This window comes from Zeus faber, assembly GCF_960531495.2.
Source record: "Zeus faber genome assembly, chromosome: 2".
Classification (NCBI taxonomy): Eukaryota; Metazoa; Chordata; class Actinopteri; order Zeiformes; family Zeidae; genus Zeus; species Zeus faber.
Window position 1 is genome coordinate 42910723 of NC_137189.1, and position 22459 is coordinate 42933181.

Consider the following 22459-nt stretch of genomic DNA (forward strand, 5'->3'; position numbering starts at 1 on the left):
CATTCATTCATTCATTCATTCATTCATCAGTTCATTCACTCATTCATTCATTCATCAGTTCATTCATTCATCCATTCATTCTTTCATTCGTTCATTCATTTGCTCATTCATTCATCTATTTGTTCGTTCATTTTGTGTGAATCCTCTTTTTTTTTGGACATAAAATTACCACATTCTACCGTTTTTATTTTGTGTTTTTTTCTTGTGCTTATTTTATCATCTGCTGATGAAGACGGAGATATTTATTTCAGGGCAGATTCACAAGAAGGTTAAAGGAATTTATATGAGAAATTCCTTTAAAATTAAATCTCACATATTATCTGAGCTTTAATTTTCACGAGGACAGATCATATAAAAATGACATATTGGAGGCATTTGCCAGGCAGAACTAGGTTGGTAAATAAACGGCGCACACACACACACACACACACACACACACACACACACACACACACACACACACACACACACACACACACACACACACACACACACACACACAACATAATGTTTGATTATCCTGGCAGTGAATAAGTGCTGGGAAAAAAGATGCAACAAAGGCACGGAGGGAAACAAGTAATTTCTTGGCCATCACTTCTCTATGTAGAAATCTTATTTCCTCCATCTTATTTCCCTACAGGGTGTCGACATCATGAGTTATTGCGGAATGATTTGTGAAACTTCAAACCTGTTCAAAACTTCACACCCCAAAATGCTTTTATTCTACCTACAAGTGCACGGCCGCCATTCGTCACTTTTTAAGAAAACAGCGCTTGGGCAAAAATTCCGCCCTTCAACATTCTGCCAAAGTAAAAAAAAACCAAATCAATACTCCAGACATTTGGGGAAACTTTCTTACCCAGAATCAGACGACGAAGATCGATACCGGCTTCATCCCTGTGTGTCCAGTACTGAGAGGGTGATGGGTCGCATGCTGACTGTGTTAGCAACCATGCATGGACGCAGGGGAATCACCTAGCCTAGCTCCTCTGAAATGAGGGAAATACACCTCGCAGTATCTAAACGCTACATACTGCAGCCACGAAACACAACACGTTGGTGCGCTACCGTTGCCAGTTCAGTCGGTTGAGTCCTGTTGCCGATAATTATCTGACGCAAGACATTGCACCTCATACCTCACGCAACCCGCGACCCACCCCAAGCGGCACTTCGCTGCAGATAATCACTGCGCTTGAACGCGGTAAACGGAGTCGACACGCATGTATGAATGTAGCAACATTTAAGCAACAACTACGATTTCATTTTTAAGTTTTTATTTTTCTTCCGGATGCAGAGGCAGTGAAATGGGTGCTGACCATCTCATCTGAAACTGGGTGAGACGGGCAAAGTTTACACGACTTGCCCAAAAAAACTCACTTAAATAAAGTACTTGCGACTCAGGTTTTTAAAAGTAGAAGCGCTCAAAAGTTAATCAGCGTAATTCAGGGTCTTGACCCCTAGTTTGCATGAAGACACATTGCATGCATTTACTGTTTGAACATTCTAAGCTGAAAGAGCTGGCGGTCCAGTTTTGATTGCTCGGGCCGTTTCCTCTCAAAATCAGCGGGATGAAAGTTAAAAAACAACAACAATTCCAACTCTTGCGGGTTAAATTCCCCTGAAAACCAGTGTTGTACTCCAATTCCTTTCCACCGCTGGCAACCAGACACCCAACGTCATTTGCAGGGTGAGCTGGACGGCTGCCGTATACCCCTATCCGGAGGCCAGAGGAGCGGCCGGCGGGGACGGAGCGAGGGTCGCGGGGATGGGCGGAGGCGGTGGGCGGACGTACCTTGTCTCCGTCCACGAAGGCCTGTCCGTCGCCGGCTCGCCTCCAGGAGATGTCGGGCAGCGGCTCGCCCTCGGCCACGCAGGAGATCATGGCGGCGCTGCCCTCCACCGCCGTGACGTTCCTCAGCAGGGTGATGTGGGGCTGGACTGGGGAGAGGGAGGGCGAGAGAGGGGGGTGTTAATGGAAAAGAATGGAATTAAAGAAGGGAGCGAGTTAAGGTGAGCGCACGGATAAAAGACCACAGGGGTGGTACGAACCGTCTTCTCGTAAAGATCTCTATCCCCCTTCGCGCTTCTCTCCCTCTTAACACACAAGGATCTATCACACTTTACTCTGCAAAAACGACCCTGCTAATGCCACTTATTCCCGCGAGGAGGTCTGGCCGTGACTGTGATGTGCTGCTGATGTGACGACCAGCCATCAAAATGTGCTTACGCTCGCACTGAAGCCGCTTTGGACAAAGGCGTCCGCTCAGATAAGGTAAGAAAAGATAACAGGAACAAAGACCACCCGCTCTTCTTCCACGGCGTGCTTTTTTTTTTTTTTTTGTCTTTTTTTTTTTACAATGAAACAATCCCACGACACTGCACAACCATCCCTGCCCACTGAAAACGTCACAAACACACAGAGCCGCGCGTATTGAAATGGCTCCCGATACGACCTGCAAACGAGTCGTTCGCGTCGAGCAAATCTTTTAAATGACTCGGGACTCGGGAGTCGCTCTTTGACTCACAAACCGGACATAATGACTGATTTATACTCTGCATTCCACCACAATAAGTCATTTCGACCGAATTCAATGATTCTTGGGAGGATTCCAATTCACGACTCGGAGCCCAGCCGACTCTTCTGACTCCGGTTCATCGTTCAGGAAGTCCTCCCTCTCTCGAGTCAAGCCTTACGTCGCCAGTAATCGCTCTCACTCTCTGGCGACCACAGACCTTGCAACTTTGATCTTGCAACACAAGGGCTACTTTGCGCCATTCGTGCCTTTTCGGTGAAATTTGAGACAATTTCACGGCTCACCTGGCGAGCATTCAAGGCGTTCTCAAAAACTGTGCTGACGTAGTGCACGGGACAAAGGGAGGGAAGGGTGGAGGAGAAAGTGATGGACGACCGCGGCAGTGACAGTCTAGGTCGAGACCATTCATACACCGGCCGACTCACGCTTCAATTTGGACCTTTTACGGTCCCTTAAAGCACCTTGGTCTCAACAAAGGTGAAAAAGAGACTCGGGCCGGGCAGAGGTTTTTTTTTTGTTTTTTTTTTTACAAGTGAGAGCACTTTCCACCTTAAATAACAACAGCCATGATAAAAAAGAAAGAAGGGGTGAAACGCAGCCTCTCTTCCACTGGGTTTGACGTTAAGCAGGTGGCATGATAAGGGCTGAGAAGCGCGTTGTAAAGGACGATTCAGCCATTTGTCTTGCTGAGATAAAACACTCCCAGGGAGCCTACACGAGAGCGTGCGTTTGTGTCACTATACACAGAAAACACATCGAGAAATGAATGGCTACCGGTTAACTTTGTTAGGGTTCGAGCAGCGGCCTTCAAACTTTTTCAGGTGCTTCTCTCTCAAAATAAATAAATAAATGTGTCAAATTAGTGAAGAGATTAGTGAATGAGCGAATGAGCAAATGAGATCATGATGAATTAATAACCCGGCTTATTATCCATACCTATAAGCTTATCTAGCTAGTAACTCTTTATTAGATCGTTTTTTTTTTAAAGATAAGGGTTCTTTGTGATAGATAGATGTTAGATTAAATAGATCATTTTCGTTGTGTGACTATTAGTGTAATTACGGTACGATCCATAATATCCATCATTAATTCCAGACAGACAGACAGACAGACAGACAGACAGACAGACAGACAGACAGACAGACAAAACGTATTGTCCTGTAATGTCCTATGTAAAATGTGAAATGTATAATGTCCTATTATACAGTATATACATCCACTCTGTTATCCCTAAATAAATGAATAAATAGGCAACCAAAATAAGAAGCGAGCACTCAAACCTTCGCTGCATACATAGTCCCGAAACCTCTTAAGGTGGAAAAGGTCTCACTGGCGTGAGATCTAAAAGCAAAGAGGGAGTAAATGGATGCGGTTAAAACTGCCACAGTGGGAAAGTGTGTGTGTGTGGTGTGGTGTGGTGTGGTGTGTGTGTGTATGTGTGTGTGTGTGTGTGTGTGTGTGTGTGTGTGTGTGTGTGTGTGGTCTGTGTGGTGGTGGTGGTGGTGGTGGTGGTGGTGGTGGGGGGCAGGGGTTGTTTGGCAATTTCGCAAGGTGTCAACCTTGGAGCGGAGGAGCCATCTTAAGGGATTCGGGGGAGCTTGTCACAACACAGGGGCAAATAAACAAACAGATATATGCGCACAAACAAATACACACACACACACACACACACACACACACACACACACACACTCGCGGGCACACGCACGCGTTGGTTTGAAATAAAAGTGTTTTCGTTTAACGCTGTTCTCGTTGTGTTTTCTCCGCTGATTTGGGCCCAAGTGCCCTTGATCGTTTCAGCAATATTGAGGAGGAAAAGGTTTGTTTGACAATTCAGCCGCACCGAGGGGGTTATTAATGATTCATTAAAAAAAAACTTTAAATGAACACCAACAAAGGTACGCAGACTTCATTCAAATTAGAAATATGTTGGGTTCAGTGTTTCGTCATTTCGGGATGAAATGCCACTGAAAGCCCTGCAGCGCGGCTTCTTATCTATTGTAATTCTGTACAAAGGTAAAAAAAAGGAGTGGGGAAGGGGATGATGAAATCACATGTATACTAAAATATCACCAAGGCACGGTTCCTCTCCGAGTGCAAATTGTTAAAGAAGCCTTTATTTCATGGCTAAGTTCAGACAAAGTAAACTCGGACTAAACTATGAGTCTTACATTGGATATTGGATATTAGTCTATATTGGAAGACTGTCTTAAAGGATAAGTTTTTCTATTTTTTATTTTGTTTTTTTGTCTTATTAAAATGTTGGTTTCCATTATTTATAACTGTTCATAACCTCACTTTACTATTGAGAAACGTATCACTCAGCTGCAGCCTCTCACTTTGCTTACATGCAGTCCAATGGGGCAAATGCTTAAGACAAAAAAAATAAATAAATGCAAAATCAAATTTTTTAAAAAGGGAAAACGATGTTACTTTAAGTGACAGTACTGTCACATTTTATTTTAAACAACTCCTGCAATTTTCACAGCGCATCCAAGGCACAACATTCGCGACAGCAGGGTGCCACCGGGAAGCCCAATCAGACTGCTTAAGCACAGCGAGTAGCAGTCGCGCCACACAGCCGTGTGGTAGGTTAGTGGCAAGCAATAGTCAAATCTTTTGCCGATTTTGTGCTATGAACAGTTTTCCATTCTGGAAATCAACATTTAAAGGTTAAGGCCCGGGCTGAAAAATGACTCCTTTAACTTGCAAAATATATATGTATATTAGTGAAAAAAACAACAATTGGTCTTTTCATAAAAAAGAAAAAGAAAATGAAGGATGCAAATGTTGCTTTGTTCTCGATCTATATTTTGATTGCTAGTTATGACAGTTTGCGGGAGTCTCTTTGCTTATATAGTTTGTGATTAGAATTTTGCAATACCATTTGACCTGTCATGTGGACAAGCTTTTTATTTATACTCAACACATATATATTAGTATACTGACAATAGGTTGAATTGAAAATGTTGAATTGGGAGTTATGACAAACAGACATTTCAGTACAAAGGGACACCAAGCCGCAAACCAGTGCATCTATGGGAGTACAGTTAGAATGCAATTGAAAAATGAATAAATAAATTACTCTACATTACTGCTACAACAAAACGTAATCTATCGGTTGAAAATGTTCTCATGTAGTGTATCGTTAAATTAAGTTAGGGTTAGGGTTAGGGTGAATGAATTGGTCATTAACTTGAAAAAATCCCTCAACATTCTCTCTGGTTGTTTCAAAGGATCCTCTTCTTCTGAAGGTGGTGATTTGGTCAATGCCCATGGCTTCTCAAGAGATCTCCATCACACACCTTATTATAATGTCTGCCATTCATTGGCATTGGACGATCTTCATTTCTCTTTCCCAACGCCTACTACCATTTAGCCAATCTATCCCGTAATCTAATTATTGGCTATGTGCAAGACATTATATATCATAATTTGTAGGTGACAAACAGCATAGGGTTGATAAAATGATGGATCTCATGGATCATATTTGTCGGATCTTTAAAAGTCTCCACTCGTGCAACATTGCAGCAATCATTGCAATGGTCAGATGTAACCAGTACCAGGGGGGAACAAATGCAATGTCTTTTTGATGGCAGAACTCTTTGAAAGGTCACAAGAACCTCCTTCAAAGACACATCACATTGAGTCATACTTCGTACTGGACTGCCTGCTAGTTCCAATCTTTTATTTTTTTTTCAGAATGTGTTGTTTTTCTTGCAGAAATCGGAACCTCCTACAAATGTGTACAATCCACACGGGGCGTTGCTCCTCAACAGCTTGATTTCTTCCTTCTTTCTTCTTGTTCACAGGTTTATTTCTGTTAAATAAGCCTGTTTACAAAAGCAAAAGAAAGACCGGTTCTCTTTCGCTTGGGTGAGTAATCGTTAGGATAATTACAACTTATTAAAGTAATGATAGGTATTGTACAAAGCGAGTCATGTTTAGCCGCCTAATGCTATCAGTCTTTGTATAGAGAGATCATAAATCAATTCCAGGCAAAACAATTTCTTTAAACAAAGCCGTAATAGTGTCAGAGTTTAACAGTATTCAAAACTAAGACTTTGAACCACGGAAAAAAAAAAAAAAAAAAGTGGCTCCTCGTGTATGTCCACAAAATCACCTCCAAAGGGAACAATCCCAATTCGCGTATATGCTGCCGATGAACAATGGAGGTGGCGATTGGGAGCTACAGCTCAGAACCTTGCGAGACAGTGTGTTAAGGTGCTTAAGATTCCCATGCATTATTCCCCCGTGGAGACATTTGTCAGCGCCAGGGCGTCAACCCGGGTTGTCTCTATCGAACGGCGTCCTCTTTAATTACCAAGGCCGCCCCCTGAAGGCTAGATGAACTGCGGGAGCCCTGGGAGTGAATGAAGCCATGTTGCCATTACAAGCCGCCGTTGAGCCGTGAAGCCTAATTTATACTCCATACCCTCGACACGTTGGGAAGTTGTCGCTGAAACAGGTTACTTTATCGCCCGGCATCTGGCTAGGTAGCATACGTAATAAATCGGTAGCTTGAATAAAGACCAAAGTCTGTGTGTAACACAAAATTTTTATATTTGATTGCAAATGCAAATCGAAACAAACCAAATATTCTTCCAATGCAAATTTGGGATGTTTCTTTGATGAACAATTTTCATGAACTGTATATTATTTGTTTGCAACTTAAAACTCAAATTATACTGATAAAAGGGATGGAAGTTTTGCTGATCTCTGAAGGCTAAAAAAATGTCTGAAGTGTGCCAGTGTGATATTACAGTCAGTATCGAAGGATTCCATGTCCAATTTGAGAGGCCTGCTGCAGGTAAGACAAAGCCTTTTCAGCCTTTTCAAAACAAATGCCAAGCCACCAAGTAAACATTAGTCTTAAGGGCTCTGGGAATAGGAACTGGCCGCTATCCTAGCAAACCTTTTCAGCGGAGTGTGGACACTTGCCTCCGCCTCCAGGAATTTAGAGGCCTGCCAATGTGCCAACATGGAGGACGTCCAATGTTGACCGTAAGGAATTAGGCATTAAACACCTGATCCATAGTCTCCCATGGTCTGCCATGGTCTCTCATAGTCTCTCATAGTCTCTCTTGGTCTCTCATAAGGCATTTTTGGACTGCAGGAACTTTTTCATAGTTCTTGGAACAGTTGGATTTTATTTCCCGACATTTGGTAACTTTCACTGACGTTTACTCCGGCAGCTTGGTAGTGGAATTTGCCTTACGAAAGTTGGAGCAAACTTTTAAATCACGCATTGGACATCTAATATAATGAGTGAAGATTCAGAAACTGGATTGCTTATTCATCGCCTCAAATTTTTTCAGAAACCAATTTTGGTGGATTGCTAAAGTGAAATAAGTGAAAGATTTCAGATTAAACACGGAGACTGAAACTTATGCTGAAAGCCAATGGCTGGCTTCACTTCAGAGTTCCTACTTGCAGTGTGAATGCAACGAGAAATAAAGCCCTTGAAGTTTTAGTTTTCCGGGTAGCTCCCTGGTTCCTAGTTCCTCTCAGGGAGTCCATAGAACTGTTTGGTCTGAAAACGCCTCTACTGTAGTCTCTCTTAGTCTGTTATGGTCCCATATGGTCTTTCATAGTCTCTCATAGTCTCCCAGGGTCTCTGATAGTTTCTGACAGTCTCTGATAGTCTTTCATAGTCTCCAATGGTCTCTAATAGTTTCTGACAGTCTCTGATAGTCTCTCATAGTCTCCGATGGTCTCTGATAGTCTCTCATAGTATCCCACGGTATCTCATGGTCTCTCAAAGTCTCTCATGGTCTCTCACAGTCTCTCATAGTCTCCCATGGTGTCTCATGGTCTCTCAAAGTCTCTCATGGTCTCTCATAGTCTCTCATAGTCTCCCATCGTCTCCTATAGTCTCCTATGGCCTCTCATACTCTCTCATGTGCCAACATAGTCTCCCATGGTCTCTCATAGTCTGGCATGGTCTTCAGAGACCATGGGAGACTTGCAGAGGTTTACGAGTGGGAATATAATAAATATAACAAGTGAAACTGGGGAGCTTAGAAATAGGCCACAGCTGAAAATACCACACATAAAAAAATCCCAGGATGATTGCCATGATTATAAAAAAATCCATGATAAACCCGACGATTCAATTTTAGAGCCACCTGTTTGTGGAAACACAGCGATGATGAACTAAAAAACTCCCATCTGTCAGCATCTATAAAAAAAACTTGCTCTCTTCCAGACACTATTTGTATCTCCCTTTATCTTCTTAAATCACTTTCCACCCCACTTGCATTTCTTTCCCCTCTACCTGCTTCTCTAAAATGGCTCACTGTCTTATTTATGGAGAACATAACTTCCTTTTGTATTCGGTGCTCCGTCTTCGGAGTTTCATGCGTTTATTTTGTAGCTCTTTCGGCGTGGGCAGCGGAACATTTGCATTATTGATTTTTTTTGTGCCTCTACCTGGTTTTAGCTAGCGTTTAGCTCGTTTTGAAGCTGTATTCATATACAGTATGTTTAGAAGGACTGTCAGCGATGAAAATGCATTCAAATTGATACCTTCCTCCCTACATACCTACCTACGTACCCACCTACCTAACTACTGTATGTATCCACCTACCTACCTACCTACGTATCCATCTACCTAAAGTGCCCACCTACGCACAGTACCTACCTATCGACCTACCTAATTACCTACCTATGTACCCATCTACCTACCTACCTATCTCCCTATCTACCTACCTACCTACAGTACCTACCTACCTACTGTATGTATCCACCTACCTACCTACCTACCTACCTACCTACATACCCATCCTTCACCTGTATACCCATCTACCTACCTACCTTCCTATGTATCTACCTACCTACCTATGTATCTATCTACCTACCTACCTACCTACCTTCCTACATAGCTATTGTAGTTTCTTGACACCTCACTATCTACATATCTATCCACCTACCTACCTACCTTCCTATCTATCCCTCTGTGTCCACCTGAGGGTGGACATTGCTCTTACAGTCCAGAGTTCTCGGGATTTGCTCATTGTTGAAATGTTATTTCTGACCGCTCCTCTATTAAGTGAGACGGCTTAAAGCTGAAGCAGCGAGGAGAGACCAGGGCAGTTGACCCGGTTGAATGCGTAGCTTTCCGGAAACGCGCTCGCACTCCTGCAGCAGTCTAACTTATTTTATTTATTTTTTCTTCCCATCCCTTGTATTCCCCCCGCCCAGTGCTGTCAGGGGTAATAAAACGAACTTACAGCCGCTTTTGCAAAAACAAAACTCCTCCCTCCCCTTTAGCTCCTCCAAGAGAATGTTGATGACTTAAGCATAAATTTCCATACATTTACATGTGCAGCATCACAGCGATCTGCCAGGAAACAGCCGGCAGCTTTATGAAATTATAAATTGAAATTCACAGCGAATAGAAGAAAGGGGCTGCACGGCTCAAAATATGATTTTTTTTTCGAGAACTAAATATTGGTGATGTCATTGTCAGAGGATTGACAAGAGACACGGATAAATATTCATGCTGGAGAAAATACATTTTTAATAGCGCAGAGTGTTGTGACTCATAATGAAAGGCGTTGTTAGATTAATGCATATTTGATGGATAGTTCATTTTTAAAAGTAGGTGACTTCGGCCGTGGTTTAAAAAATGAACGTCAAGTCTCCAAAATACTAGATAAAAACAAGGTATTGAGACATTTGTGAATAATATATCATGTTTTTTTACGTCATCATAAAAACAAAAATAACCGCTTGAGATAAGAAAAACAAGAAAAACAAAGACAAAATATGTAAATGCTGTTTCAATGGCACATTAGGGATTAGGGAACACAGTTTTCAAACTTTTTGACTACAATACCTTTTAACCATTAAATTACAGATTATATATTATATATATATTTAGATATATATTTAAGGCTTTTTGTTACACAGATGCTTTATATCCATGGTTCCCAAACAGGGGTCCACAGGCCACTAGTGGGCCCCCTAGGAATTGCAGAATCACAAAATTATTATTTTATTTATTAATGGGTTTTTTTTGGATCAAGGCAAAATGAATTTGAGAATGATGGTGTCTTGTTTGTGGTAAAAAAAAACCATTAAATACTTTTTAATAAAGATTTTTGGTTTCGGTCCTCAATAATCAATTTATAGAATGACTATAACTGGCATGCATTGTCATCAACTGACAATGCATACTGTCAGTTGCTATAACTGACCATATGCAGTTGCTATAATGCTATAACTGTTCATTTCAAACGTAAAAAAAAAAAATAGGCACCGTTTTTTCCCTTCAATTTATTAATCTGGCTTACTTCATAAACCACTACTACAAGGGCTTAGAAAGTCCTGCGCTCTTGGCAAATTTGGCAAACTTTAGCTGATTCCCATTTGAGGTGTGCTTGCCTTAAGTCCTGTTGCCTCTCTTACCGAACACCTTGAGGAAGAGTTCCTTCTCCTGGGACCCGGCCTTGTTCGTGGCCCTACAGGAGTATGCTCCCCCATCACCCTGGCGGATGTTCCTGATGGTGAGCATGTTGCGGCCGGCGTCCATGCCATGGAAGTCGTACTGCTCTGAGTGCTCCAGCTGCTGCCCTTTCCTGCAAAGAGACAAACAAGACACAAACAAGTTAGTATGTGATTGGACATTAGACCTCATAAAGAAGGAGGCTTCCCCAACCAAAGAAAAGGGGATTTGGACATTTTGGTTTCTGGCATTCTGGTATTTTAATTTTGACATGTGAAATCACAAATTAATTGGACGATATAAATGCTTATCTATGTTGGACAAACAAACAATAACAAGATCAAACTCAAAGCTGCATACAACTCAAAAAAGAGGTGTTTCTCTATCGATCAATAAATGTATCCCATATCAGAATAAAACCGCAATATCAGACACACAAGCGTGATACATAGTGATTGACTGGGGCGCTAACATTCGGGTGCCCTGTGCTGAGCACACTCTGCTACATGGATGGGCGCTCAGGGCTCGCAGCCGGGTGGGGGGTCTTGTCCGCTGTGGTGGGGGAGGCCTTGCCCTTGCGCAGGTTGTGGGTGGGCATGGGGGTCCCACCGGCTCGCCGAGGGGCGGCCAGTTCGTGCAGGGTATTGGTCTGTCGGCGCAAGGTCTGGCTCCGGCCTGCGGTCCATGCCTGGCACCTGCGGCCCAGGTTACGGCTGCGTATTGTGCCTGCACTTGGGGGTGGGTTGTATGTGTGCACCCCAGGGGTGGGGGGTCTCCTCCTGCTCTCTGGAACTGGGTTATGCTCCTCACGGCCGGGTGTGGACAGACACACAGGCGGTCCCATCACACACACACACACACACTCCCAACACCTGCGTTGAACGCACCCCAGCCCCCTCCTGATTGCATTCCTCTTCTTTCCTCCCTCATTTACTGCCATAGAACGTTTTCACAGACAAGTGAGACCGAAACAACTCCGTGCTGCGCTTTAACCGTCTGTTTACGGAAGTGGGTTTTTTTTTTCTTCGTCGTTTCACAACAGTGTTGTGTGTGTCAAAGTAGTACAACTTAATAATTTAATTCTATCAAAATGGTTTCACATTGTGACTTCACATCACATGTTATATGGATGAATGATCTTCACCTGGACGCTCACTTTAAAGCAGGGGTCTCAAACTCGCAGCCCACGGGCCAATTGAGGCCCGAGGGATGATATTTTGTGGCCCCCTACTTGACATCAAAGTTTAGTGTTAGTGCGGCCCGTGCGTTTTTCTCACACGCACCTTTTTGCCGAGTCGTTGCCCTGGGTGTTTTATTTTTTTTTTATCACTTATGGGCTACCATAGCTCATGACAGCTCATGACAGCTTCCGGTGGTGTTTGTTGACAAGTTAGCCAACGCGTTAGTCACTTGGTTGAAACGTGATTCCGGAGTGACACTAAGTGGAAGGAAAACATATTTTGTCACCCAGAGCAAGGTACAGAGGACTTAGGAAGTGGGCAGACTCAACAAGAGTAATCAGTGACCTAATAAAGACAGCGCAGTGTTGCATTAGGAAAGGGAAAAGAAGTTGTACTTTTTTTTGGAATACTTGAAACCCTTTCTTTGTGGAATACTTGATGCGGCCCAGCCTCACCCAGACTACCTCCAGCGGCCCCCAGGTAAGTTGAGTTTGAGACCCCTGCTTTAAAGGAAATGATAAATCTAAGTTATACAGTGCTGTTCCGTGTCCCGGTGTTTCCCCATGTTCCCCAACGGGAATATTTAACTCCATGGTTTAACATTCTTCTACTATTTATAAATCAAACTCGGTTTTGAAAATACATTGAGAGATAGAACAAAAACACAAAGAAACATGAATCTGGAAAAATCTAATTTTCCCTCAAGGAAGGTTTTTTCAACTGATTTGGCTGCTACTGGCAATTTTAGAAATGCGCGAGATGGTGGCTTTTGCTGTGGTGGTCACAAATACTCTGTGTTGTATGCCTAACATGCATTCAGCACAGGTAAAAAAAACCCCAACATAACATATCATCATCAAGTTATTGTACGTAGACAAATCTTTACTGTTTACAGTTAATTGTTGGGTCTATTGTAGAACGTTGTCGTAAATAATTTTTCTTTTTGAAAAAAAGTCTGTTTTATTGACCATTTAAACATTTCAAATGTCTAGTTACTGCAGTTGTCAATGCTATGGACTTATCTTGGCTGTAGCCAGTCATACACTACTGAGCATGCTCAGTAGCTTAGTGCTGAATAGCTGGACTCCATGTACAGTACATGTAAAAAGGGAAATAAAAATTTATTATCTTTTTTTTTATATGAAGATCAAATTCCCCTTGTACAAGATTACACAACTCAGAGAAAATAATATAGTTTACCAGAGGGATTTTCATAGATGAGATGCATTGAAATGCAAATAGAATGCAACCTTGAGAGGAAAAATCAAAAGGAAAAGGGAGACTTGAGGTGACATTTTATATAGAAATATTCTGAGCGGGTAATATTACAAGTTGTCAACATCCTTTTAATTTGCTTCCATAATACCAATGCAACCTCTCAAAAAAAATCAAAAACAAAGTCTGCTCTCCGGATTGAACCGCTATTAGGAAGAGACAAAGAGGGTTCGAGTTCAAAGCTGACACTTTGCTCGAACTCATAACGGAGCGTCTGATTTGGATTCAGGAAGGATAGAAGTGACGGGAGAGAATAACACAGAGCGGATTAAAATATTCAGAGAGAAACACCGCAGGGAATCAGACATCTGCTGCTTTAGGGACAGCGCCAGCGCTGAGAGCGATGTTTTAATGGCAGGTTAGGGACCGTCTAGAAAGTTACACAACAGTTTTCAAAGTGAAAAAACTCTAAGATAAGATTGTTTTCCATGCTTTAATATAGCATTTCATGTACAGTAAATAGGCTAAATAGGTAATAGTAAAAAGGTTTTTAAGTGCAAAGAAATGGGCGAACAATTGCAGCTTGTTTACGGTGAAAATGCCATAATATACAATTTGCTAAAAATGATTATCAGTTTCTGTTCTCAATAATAAGATCATAGTATGGCTATAACTCAATAATTGTTTTTAATGGAAGAGATCTTTCATTGGGGTCAATTTCGAGTCAACCGAAAAATTGTGATTAATCGCGATTAACTATCACACAACTATCATGCGATTAATTATTTAAATCGTGAAAACCCTGATTTGAATATAATTCAAATATAACTTGGACTACCATCAGATACTGACTGACTGACACACAAAAGGAAAACACCAAAACAAAATGCAATGCCTACCCTCCCAGTACCACACACACACACACACACACACACACACACACACACACACACACACACCCACCCACCTACCCACACACACACACACACACACACACACACACACACACACACCCACACACACACACACACACACACACACACACACACACACACACACACACACACACACACACACACACACACACACACAGCATACTATTGACACAGCGGTATGAGGCCATGGCCCACCGAAAAAGCAAGAAAGAGGAGGAGAGGGAGTATAATTGAAAGTCGGCGAGGGAAACACCAAAGCCAATAACAACAGTGGCGAGCTGAGGTAGAGAGGAAATGAAGAAGGGGGGAGGCCTCATCTGGGGGTAGGAATGGGAGGGGGGATGGGGGGGGGAGATGTCATTACATTGACTGACTGCTGGCGGGCAGTCCATTACCCACAATGCACCGAGGGCAGGGCAGCAGAACCCCGCATCGCCAGGAAATGCAGCTGAGGGACAGCAGGAAGTGTGTGTGTGTGTGTGTGTGCGTGTGTGTGCGTGTGTGTGCGTGTGTGTGCCATCAATAGTAAGGTAAATCATTTGTGTTGCTCTCGTTCATACAAAGGGAAGGTTAGTTTCCTCTCTCTTCGTCTTTTTTGTTTTGATTGACAGATTTTAATCCGCGCCTGGAACGAGTGACAGGTAGGATTTATTGAATGGGGAGAGAGAGAGAGAGAGAGAGAGAGAGAGAGAGAGAGAGACAGAGACAGAGAGACAGCGGGGTCTTGTCGTTTATTTGGGGAGGGAGGAGTGGATTTGTCAGTCAGGAAAGGAAGAAGAGGATTGGAAGGAGTTTTGGAATTGATTATCTCCTCTCCCCTCGTATGCGAAGAGGGACGACGGGCAGGATATTGAAGGGAGGAAAGGTTATTGAAAAGAGAATGAGAAAGAGACGAGTAAAAAATATATATATATTTTTTGCGTCCCCTTGAGAACTTAATTTCGTCAGATCGTCAAGATCTCTTAAACAACTGAGACCCCAGGCAAAACAAAACAAAACAAACCAAGTAACAGTTTTCTCTGTCATGTGGTCAATACTTTAACAAGTGTTTCCCCAAATTGATCAATGTTAAGGGAACGTTTCTCGCTTAATTGTTCAAATTTTCCAAAACCCGAAAGTAGAGATGATATTTAATATCAAAAAAATGCCATCGTCTGATGAGTAAACATAAAAATGAAAGGCTTCAGGCCACCCTAGTGGGCCACTAGGGATTACAAGGGGCCAGCGGCAAAATCATTTTATACAAAAACATTTTTCAATTCATCAAATACTGCCAAATGAAAAAAATGTTGTCTTGAGATAAAAGATAGGTAGTTCTCTTGAGCGCTGAGTGAGCAGAGTTCTGTCATGTTACCGCCTTTTTCTACACAGAATTCGACATTGATGTTGTGTCATGTACATGTTGAACATGCGCTGACAGTACGTGCTGATGGATCATGTGCTGGCAGCGGCAATTAGTAATCACGCAGTTATCACTACCGTCTCCAAGGTAAATCTAAAAAATGGGGGTATATATGTGGGAAAAACATATTTTTAATCTTACCATATTAGTTATTATGGTTATATCAAGAGATTAAATAAGCAATCCACTCTCCGCCGTCTCTGTGGTATTGTCGCTTTGCAAGATTTTACCTGCCAGAAGGAATCTCTGGAGACCTTGAATCTTCTACATTTAATGAGTGTTGCCTGGTTTCTCAAAGGATTTCAATAAATATGCGAACCGAATATTGATAATTACTCAGAGGACTTCTCCCTTCATATGGTATGTAAAAGGATATGAATATAGGTATACACCGTATTTCCTGAAATATTAACAGGTACTCAAATAAAAACGGGGCCTCTAATAAATGCTAGGGGCGTGTTATATAATCTGTACTGATGTATCACAATTATTTAAAGTAAAATATAATAAGATAAAAAATATCAAATTTTACGGTGTCTCAAAGTCCAACAGTCGGGTTAAATCCCAGGTGTCGTCAGTATTTTGGTTGGTACCGCTGAGCGTCCAATCGACCGCCCAGTGCGATGATTCATCTCCCGCCTCAACGATGCGACGGAGCGCCGGGGGCTCGGAGCCTCCTCCCCCTGCTGCCGCGCTCCTCTCAGCGCCGACCGGATTATTCCCATTTGTATTCACACAGCGAAACATAAACTGTTTCTTCTTGCAGCTGGAAACTCGCGACTGAATTATTAAGTCGTTTATCATTCATCTCTTAAGACGCTAATATCAGATGTGATATGTTGTGCTGTCGCGCAGGCGAACAGGAAAAAACAGATGTTATCGTGAGCAAACCGGGGGGGGGGGGGTGTAAACTGTCCGATCGCGGCTATTTTTGGACGATTGATGCTCGAACGGGAGGATTGAGCCATGTTTCTTTTTTTTGCCTCCAATTAAGCCTGAGAACGCACGTCCCTCGTGCGCTTTTCCGTTTTTAGCCGTTGTCCGCCGTGTCAGCCATCTTGGTGGCGACGCTGGCGGTTAGGCGAGGGAATGCCCAAGCGGCGCCGGGCAACACATGGCAGAAGGAAATGGACCACTTTGTCACTGTCAGTCCGGGGCATTGCCTGAATGTCCATGAGCCGTTGCCGCCAAAAGAAAGACAAATCACCAGACATTTCTTGCTTCTTCGTTCTCTTCTTTTTCTTCTTCCAACGGACACACTTTTGCTTCTGCGTTACGTTGTCATTTGGGAGACAATAAGTACATTTTGTCACTAGTACACTGTATATACAGTCATAACCGAACCTCCTCTGGAAATAAGTAGCATTTACAAAGTTTTTTAGTAAAATAAGAAAGTATGCAAATAAAGGGTTAGAAAGAGATCCATCTTTTTGGAGATTCGTATCTTCGTGAGCGACTCAGTAAAAATAGCCATTGGTTCAGTTGCTGTAACGAGAGTCAGAAGAGTCGGTTTGGCTCTGAGTTGTGAATGCAGGGCGGCGTTGGGTTCGGGCAATGCCAGTGTCTCCATTTTCGATGGAAGTAAAACAAGCCCTGCTCCATTGAACATTGCACGATATCCACGTCAGTGCTGAGCTGCAGATTTGTCTCAGTCAGTGTGCCAATATTGTTGCTAGTTTATATTGACAGTATTAACATTGGACTATCCAAATAAAGTGTCAGCAGATCATCTAACGGAGACCTGAAATACTGTCCCCAAGTAGCTATGGCAAAACCGGTGAGGGCTTAGTGAATCCAGTTAGACTGAAAAAAAAATGTTTGCCGAAAAGCACATGTAGCAGTAGATTTGGAAGAGTCTTCATGATTCATTTCATTAGAGTAAATGGAAAAATCTGGAAATTTTTATTTTTTGCTGGAAAGCAAATTAGGCCTTCTGGTGTCTGAGGCTGTCTGAGGCTCCGGCTGCCGGGATCACACTGATCACCCGATGAAGTCTGTACCAAACGCTCGTTGAGCGGGAGAAACCCAGCCCAACCCTCTCGAGACGTTTATTTTCCCAGTGGTGGAAATTGGCGTCTGATTTCATGGTGCACAATATGCTGTAAGAGGATGAACCGGCAGGTCGTTCAGTCACAACTTAGATGGAATATTTTAATAATCTTTAACCTGAAAAGGTGAGAATCGAAATGTAGGCTTTGCAAAATCCATATACGACCTTTTAGGGTTAAGGTCATAGTTATTGACAAGATAACTCTAAAAATGTAGTTTATTACTCATTACTCATTTCAAAAGATCTCCTCAGAACTCAGACTTGGCATGTGCACCATGTGTGACTGTCAGGGTAATCGCCAGTAAGCACAGCTAAGGCTTCAACTGCTGACGCTTCCTGTGTCTCCTACATGTACTGAAGCGCGATAGGCTCGGTCCTCAATACTCACCTTATGTTGCCGCCGCGCGGTAGCGGACGGACAGATCTTGTAATAATCCATGATCCCTCCAATGAGTCACTTCCCAAAGCGCCACCTTCCTCCACCCATGTTTGTTTACACTTAAACCCGCGTCCATGTTCAGATAACGTAAAGCACCGTGATGTAAAATAATGGCCTTGAATCAGTTTGGCCACTGATTGACGACATAGCTTATGCGCTGCTGTCCTGCCACGCGAGGGTGATCAGATCAGGCGATGTGTTTGTCGTGACGTACAGCACATATACCCAATGAGACCAACAATTAGAAAATCAGATTCATATCAAATTTGTCAGACATTTTTCACGAATATAAAGTCAAAATGCGGCACGACGATTACGAAGATGAATCGACAAAAGTTAAGCTGTAACAGCTATTTTTTGGTGGTAACTTTCATATTATTACTGACATTTTATTAGTAATTCGTTACACTACTTGTTACGCGGACAAGTAATATCATTACAGTAACGCGTTACTACTAACAATGTGTTACTGCCCGACACTGTGCTTGACACATCAATACATGTGAACTTGTAGGATGTTCGCTCATTGCTAAATTAGGTTCATATATACAGTATAATATATGTTTAACATTATACTCGAATGTGTGAAAGTGTGTGTGACTCCACCAACCCCTGTTTGTAAATGAGGAATCTAGTGAATAGGAACCCAGTACGGTATAAAGGAAACTTTGCTCTTTTCCTTGAGACATTTGAGACATTTGAACAAGTGTCAAATCCCAGCGGTGAAGGCTGCTCTCTGGGAGGCTCTTCCAGTCAAAAAATAGAAAGAGAGTTTGAAAGTGGTAAAAAAAAAAAAAAAAAAGAGCGGTACCTGTGCCAGGTGACCACGGGCTCGGGCGACCCGGACGTGACGCAGGTGAAGGTGACGGACTCCTGGTAGTCGGCGGTGGCGTTGAAGGACTGCTGGGACACCGACAGCACCGGGGGAACTGGAGGGATAAAGAAAAAGAACAAAATACCCGATGAGTCACGGACAGGAGGAGCTGAACGGCGAGTCCTGATTTTGTGTCTCCCACCCCGGGGCCGCTCCGCTGCTGGGGATCGAGTGAATCACGGGAGGAGCTCCCCTGATTGGTCCCATGCCGGACCAGGAAGTGAAGTCTGTTTCTCCCCGCAGAAATGAGGGGTGTGGGGTGGAAACGCCGAGCCAAACCTAACCTGCGCCGACAGGACTAAAGCCTCGAACTTATTTTAATATTTATCCATATGTGTGTATGGACTAACCCCCTCTTCTGTTGTTTTCGCCAGCGAGCCTTTTCTTTTCCCTTGCGGCCCTCCATCCTGCTCCGTCTGCTTCCTCCATTCAATTGATGAATAGGAAAAAAAAAACGTTTATCTCAATCCACCTTTTTTTTGATTTATATATCTTGTTGACGATAAATCAGCGCTTCACGCGGCTCACGTCCGTCGTGTCGCGGCTTTTGCATCTGCGTTTTCCGTGAGTGCGCTTGTGTTTTTTGAATTTGCAAAGCGTTTTGCTGCGCGGTTCGTTCGACACGTCTGGATTTGCAGCGCGCTCTCGCAGGTGTTAACCTACGGGTGAAGATGTTTTCTCAATTCGCTTGTGTTTTGTCTGTTTGCAGTGCGTTGAGCCCTCGGGGCCACCGTACGAAGCGACTTTTCCGGCTCGAACGAAGGGTCGGAAAAGTTGAATGAATCCTTTTTACTGAGTCACTCGTAGAGCCGAAGCTCCAAACAGAGACAAACGTTTCATCACTAAACCAGATTCTAAAATAACAGCTTCACAAAATGTCAAATTGTGTTAAACAGCCGCGTTGATTGATTGATTTCTATCCCGGTGCCTTTGAGGTTTTAAATGCGAACAATCCCGCAACAGTTGATGGCGCTGAAATCCTGAAAGGCTGAATCCCTGAAAATATGGAATTGTCATTCTCCAAAAAATTATGATAAGAGTTCTATAAAAAATTGTTTTTCTTTGTTGTTCCTTTCCATAATTCTGTCTGTATTTCAGGGACCAATGCAAAGTAAGAAAGTGTTGAGGAAAGTCGCGTTTCGACACTTTAAACGAAAAAAATTAAATAAATAAAATAAATGTTATATATATATATATACATATATATACGTGTATATATATATATATATATATATATATATATATATATATATATACATATATATATACAGTATATATATATATGAAGGAATGTAACCCATTTACATTACATTACATTTCACTGCATATATGTATGAAAGTATGTATATGTAAGTGACGAATAAAAATCTTGAATCTTGAATATTGAACCCAAGGCAAAACAGAAGCAACTTTTTTCCTTAGATTACAATACATTCTGCGAAACCCTTTGGTTTGTCAAAACATACTGTAGGTCTTAACTATATAAAAATATGTATATATATATATATACTGTATATATTTTTTTTTACGCACTACAAATGCCCTTGAGGCATGCGCTTAAAGATGCTCCAGGAAGCGGACAAGCCTCTTCAGAATATCGCTATTTTCTTTCTAGTCTTTCTTTGATGATGAATAGTACAAGTCAGTATGTCTTATAATGTAATAATGTGCAAAAGTGGCAATCCAAAAAGTTATTTTGATAAAAAAAAAAAAAAAAAAATCAATCTTTGATCAATCTTTTATCAGACAACCTTTTAAGAAACAGCAGTTCAATGTACAGGTATTTGTGTTATGCCTGCACTCTCCTGTACGCTGTTCTCCATCGGCGGCGGGGTCTGCCGCGGCGGGTTTGCTAGACCAGTGTCGTTGCGGTCAATGAACTGCGGATATGGATAAATATTCACAAAAAAAAAAAAAAAAGGAGGGCACACCAGGATGACAAAACATCGCCGCCACCACAAGTGAATCCTGGGACTTGTAGTATGATCTACCCCACCTTGACGAACAGATCTACGGTTTGAACACCCTTGATGACTTTATCTCCGAGTTTCTTTTTGAGGAATGTCAGCCGACGCCGTGTGCTCCTGCCGTCCGAGCAGACGACAGCTGTCATCTTGTCATCCCCTCAAAGGACAGAGAGAGAGAGAGAGAGGGAGAGAGAGGGAGAGAGAGAGAGAGAGAGAGAGAGATAGAGCTGGAGCGAGATAGAAAACTAGTGCAGATTTCTCCTCTCAACCAGTCGCCAGCGTGACAGGGGAATGACAGCTCTGTGGCAGAAAACCTGTTTATCTGGCATCCATGGGCCTCACTCCAGTCTGTATTCTCTGTCACTTGGTCAAACATGGCAACCGTCATACATAAACATTAAAACTAAGGGAACTTCCGTCGTAGCCACACACACCCAGAGAACTCAACACTGGAGGAGACGGGACACTCGTAGTATCGATTAATATGAGCAATATTTGTTTTCGATTGGGAAATACGGGACGCGTCAGATGGCGACATCGACGGCGTGAGAATTGGCTTCCGGAGAAACTGGACGATGGCCAGGGCTTTGTGTGGAAAATCTCCGTGGCAACGTCGTCCTTTGGAACAACATTTAACACTCTGAGTTGTTCGCCAATGGCCGACACATCTAAAGCTGTGACTGATCCTTTTTTGAAAGTGGGCTCCTGACCGGCGACTCGGCGAGAGGACTGCTCAGAACTTTCGTCCGTTTCATCCAGACGGTGCAGACGCCCCGGTGAGCGAGGACTCCCGGTGGAGGAGAGTCCGGCTGCGGCTTGTGAAAACGGGAAATCTCGCAGGAATGACTGAGTTCCGTCGCAGCCAAACAAACCTCGCCTCATGACATCGTCAGATATCACGTCGCAGTCCTGCTGTTGACCAAACAGAATGGAGAGTTCTGAGTCTCGTGATATCGTCTCGTTGGTCTACATGTTCTTCCCACACCCTGATGAGTGAAGAGAGCGATGAGCCCCGATCCCCTTTGAAATGAAAGAGGGGCCACAGGTGGATGCAGGGGCGGCGACGGGAGTTTCCTGCCAGAAACGAACATTTAATCAAAAAAAACAAAAAAAACATTTCTCGCAGAATCAATTACTTCAAGAGGACGAGGCCTAAAGAGATTTATTCAAATGGAGTGCAACGCCTCTTGAGGTAATAATACGCTACAATTGTCAGTTTTTCTCCTTTTTCTCCTGACAGTTGTTTTCACCGGCAACACTTTTCAACTCTTTCATTTCGGCGTTAAAGAGGGGCCGCTGATGAATTCCACCTCGGAGGACTCGTGGCGCCTGTCAACGAAATGAGGGCGGCTGGAAAGGCCCCTCCCCGGCGACAGGCGGCGAGGAAAAACCTCTGGCTCCTTTTGGAGGTTC

General features: G+C 42.9%; 1 protein-coding gene across 1 annotated transcript in view; it reads right to left on the reverse strand.

Annotated features, from left to right (window-relative positions):
* Nucleotides 1-22459, reverse strand: part of ncam2 (neural cell adhesion molecule 2) — a 367688-nt gene that overhangs the window by 84216 nt on the left and 261013 nt on the right. Inside the window, exons 6-8 of the mRNA XM_080024174.1 lie at nucleotides 19017-19134; nucleotides 10947-11116; nucleotides 1793-1938 (exon numbers count right to left, since the gene is read on the reverse strand). Of these exons, the coding sequence (XP_079880300.1) occupies nucleotides 1793-1938; nucleotides 10947-11116; nucleotides 19017-19134 (434 nt within the window). The remainder of the gene's footprint in view (nucleotides 1-1792; nucleotides 1939-10946; nucleotides 11117-19016; nucleotides 19135-22459) is intronic.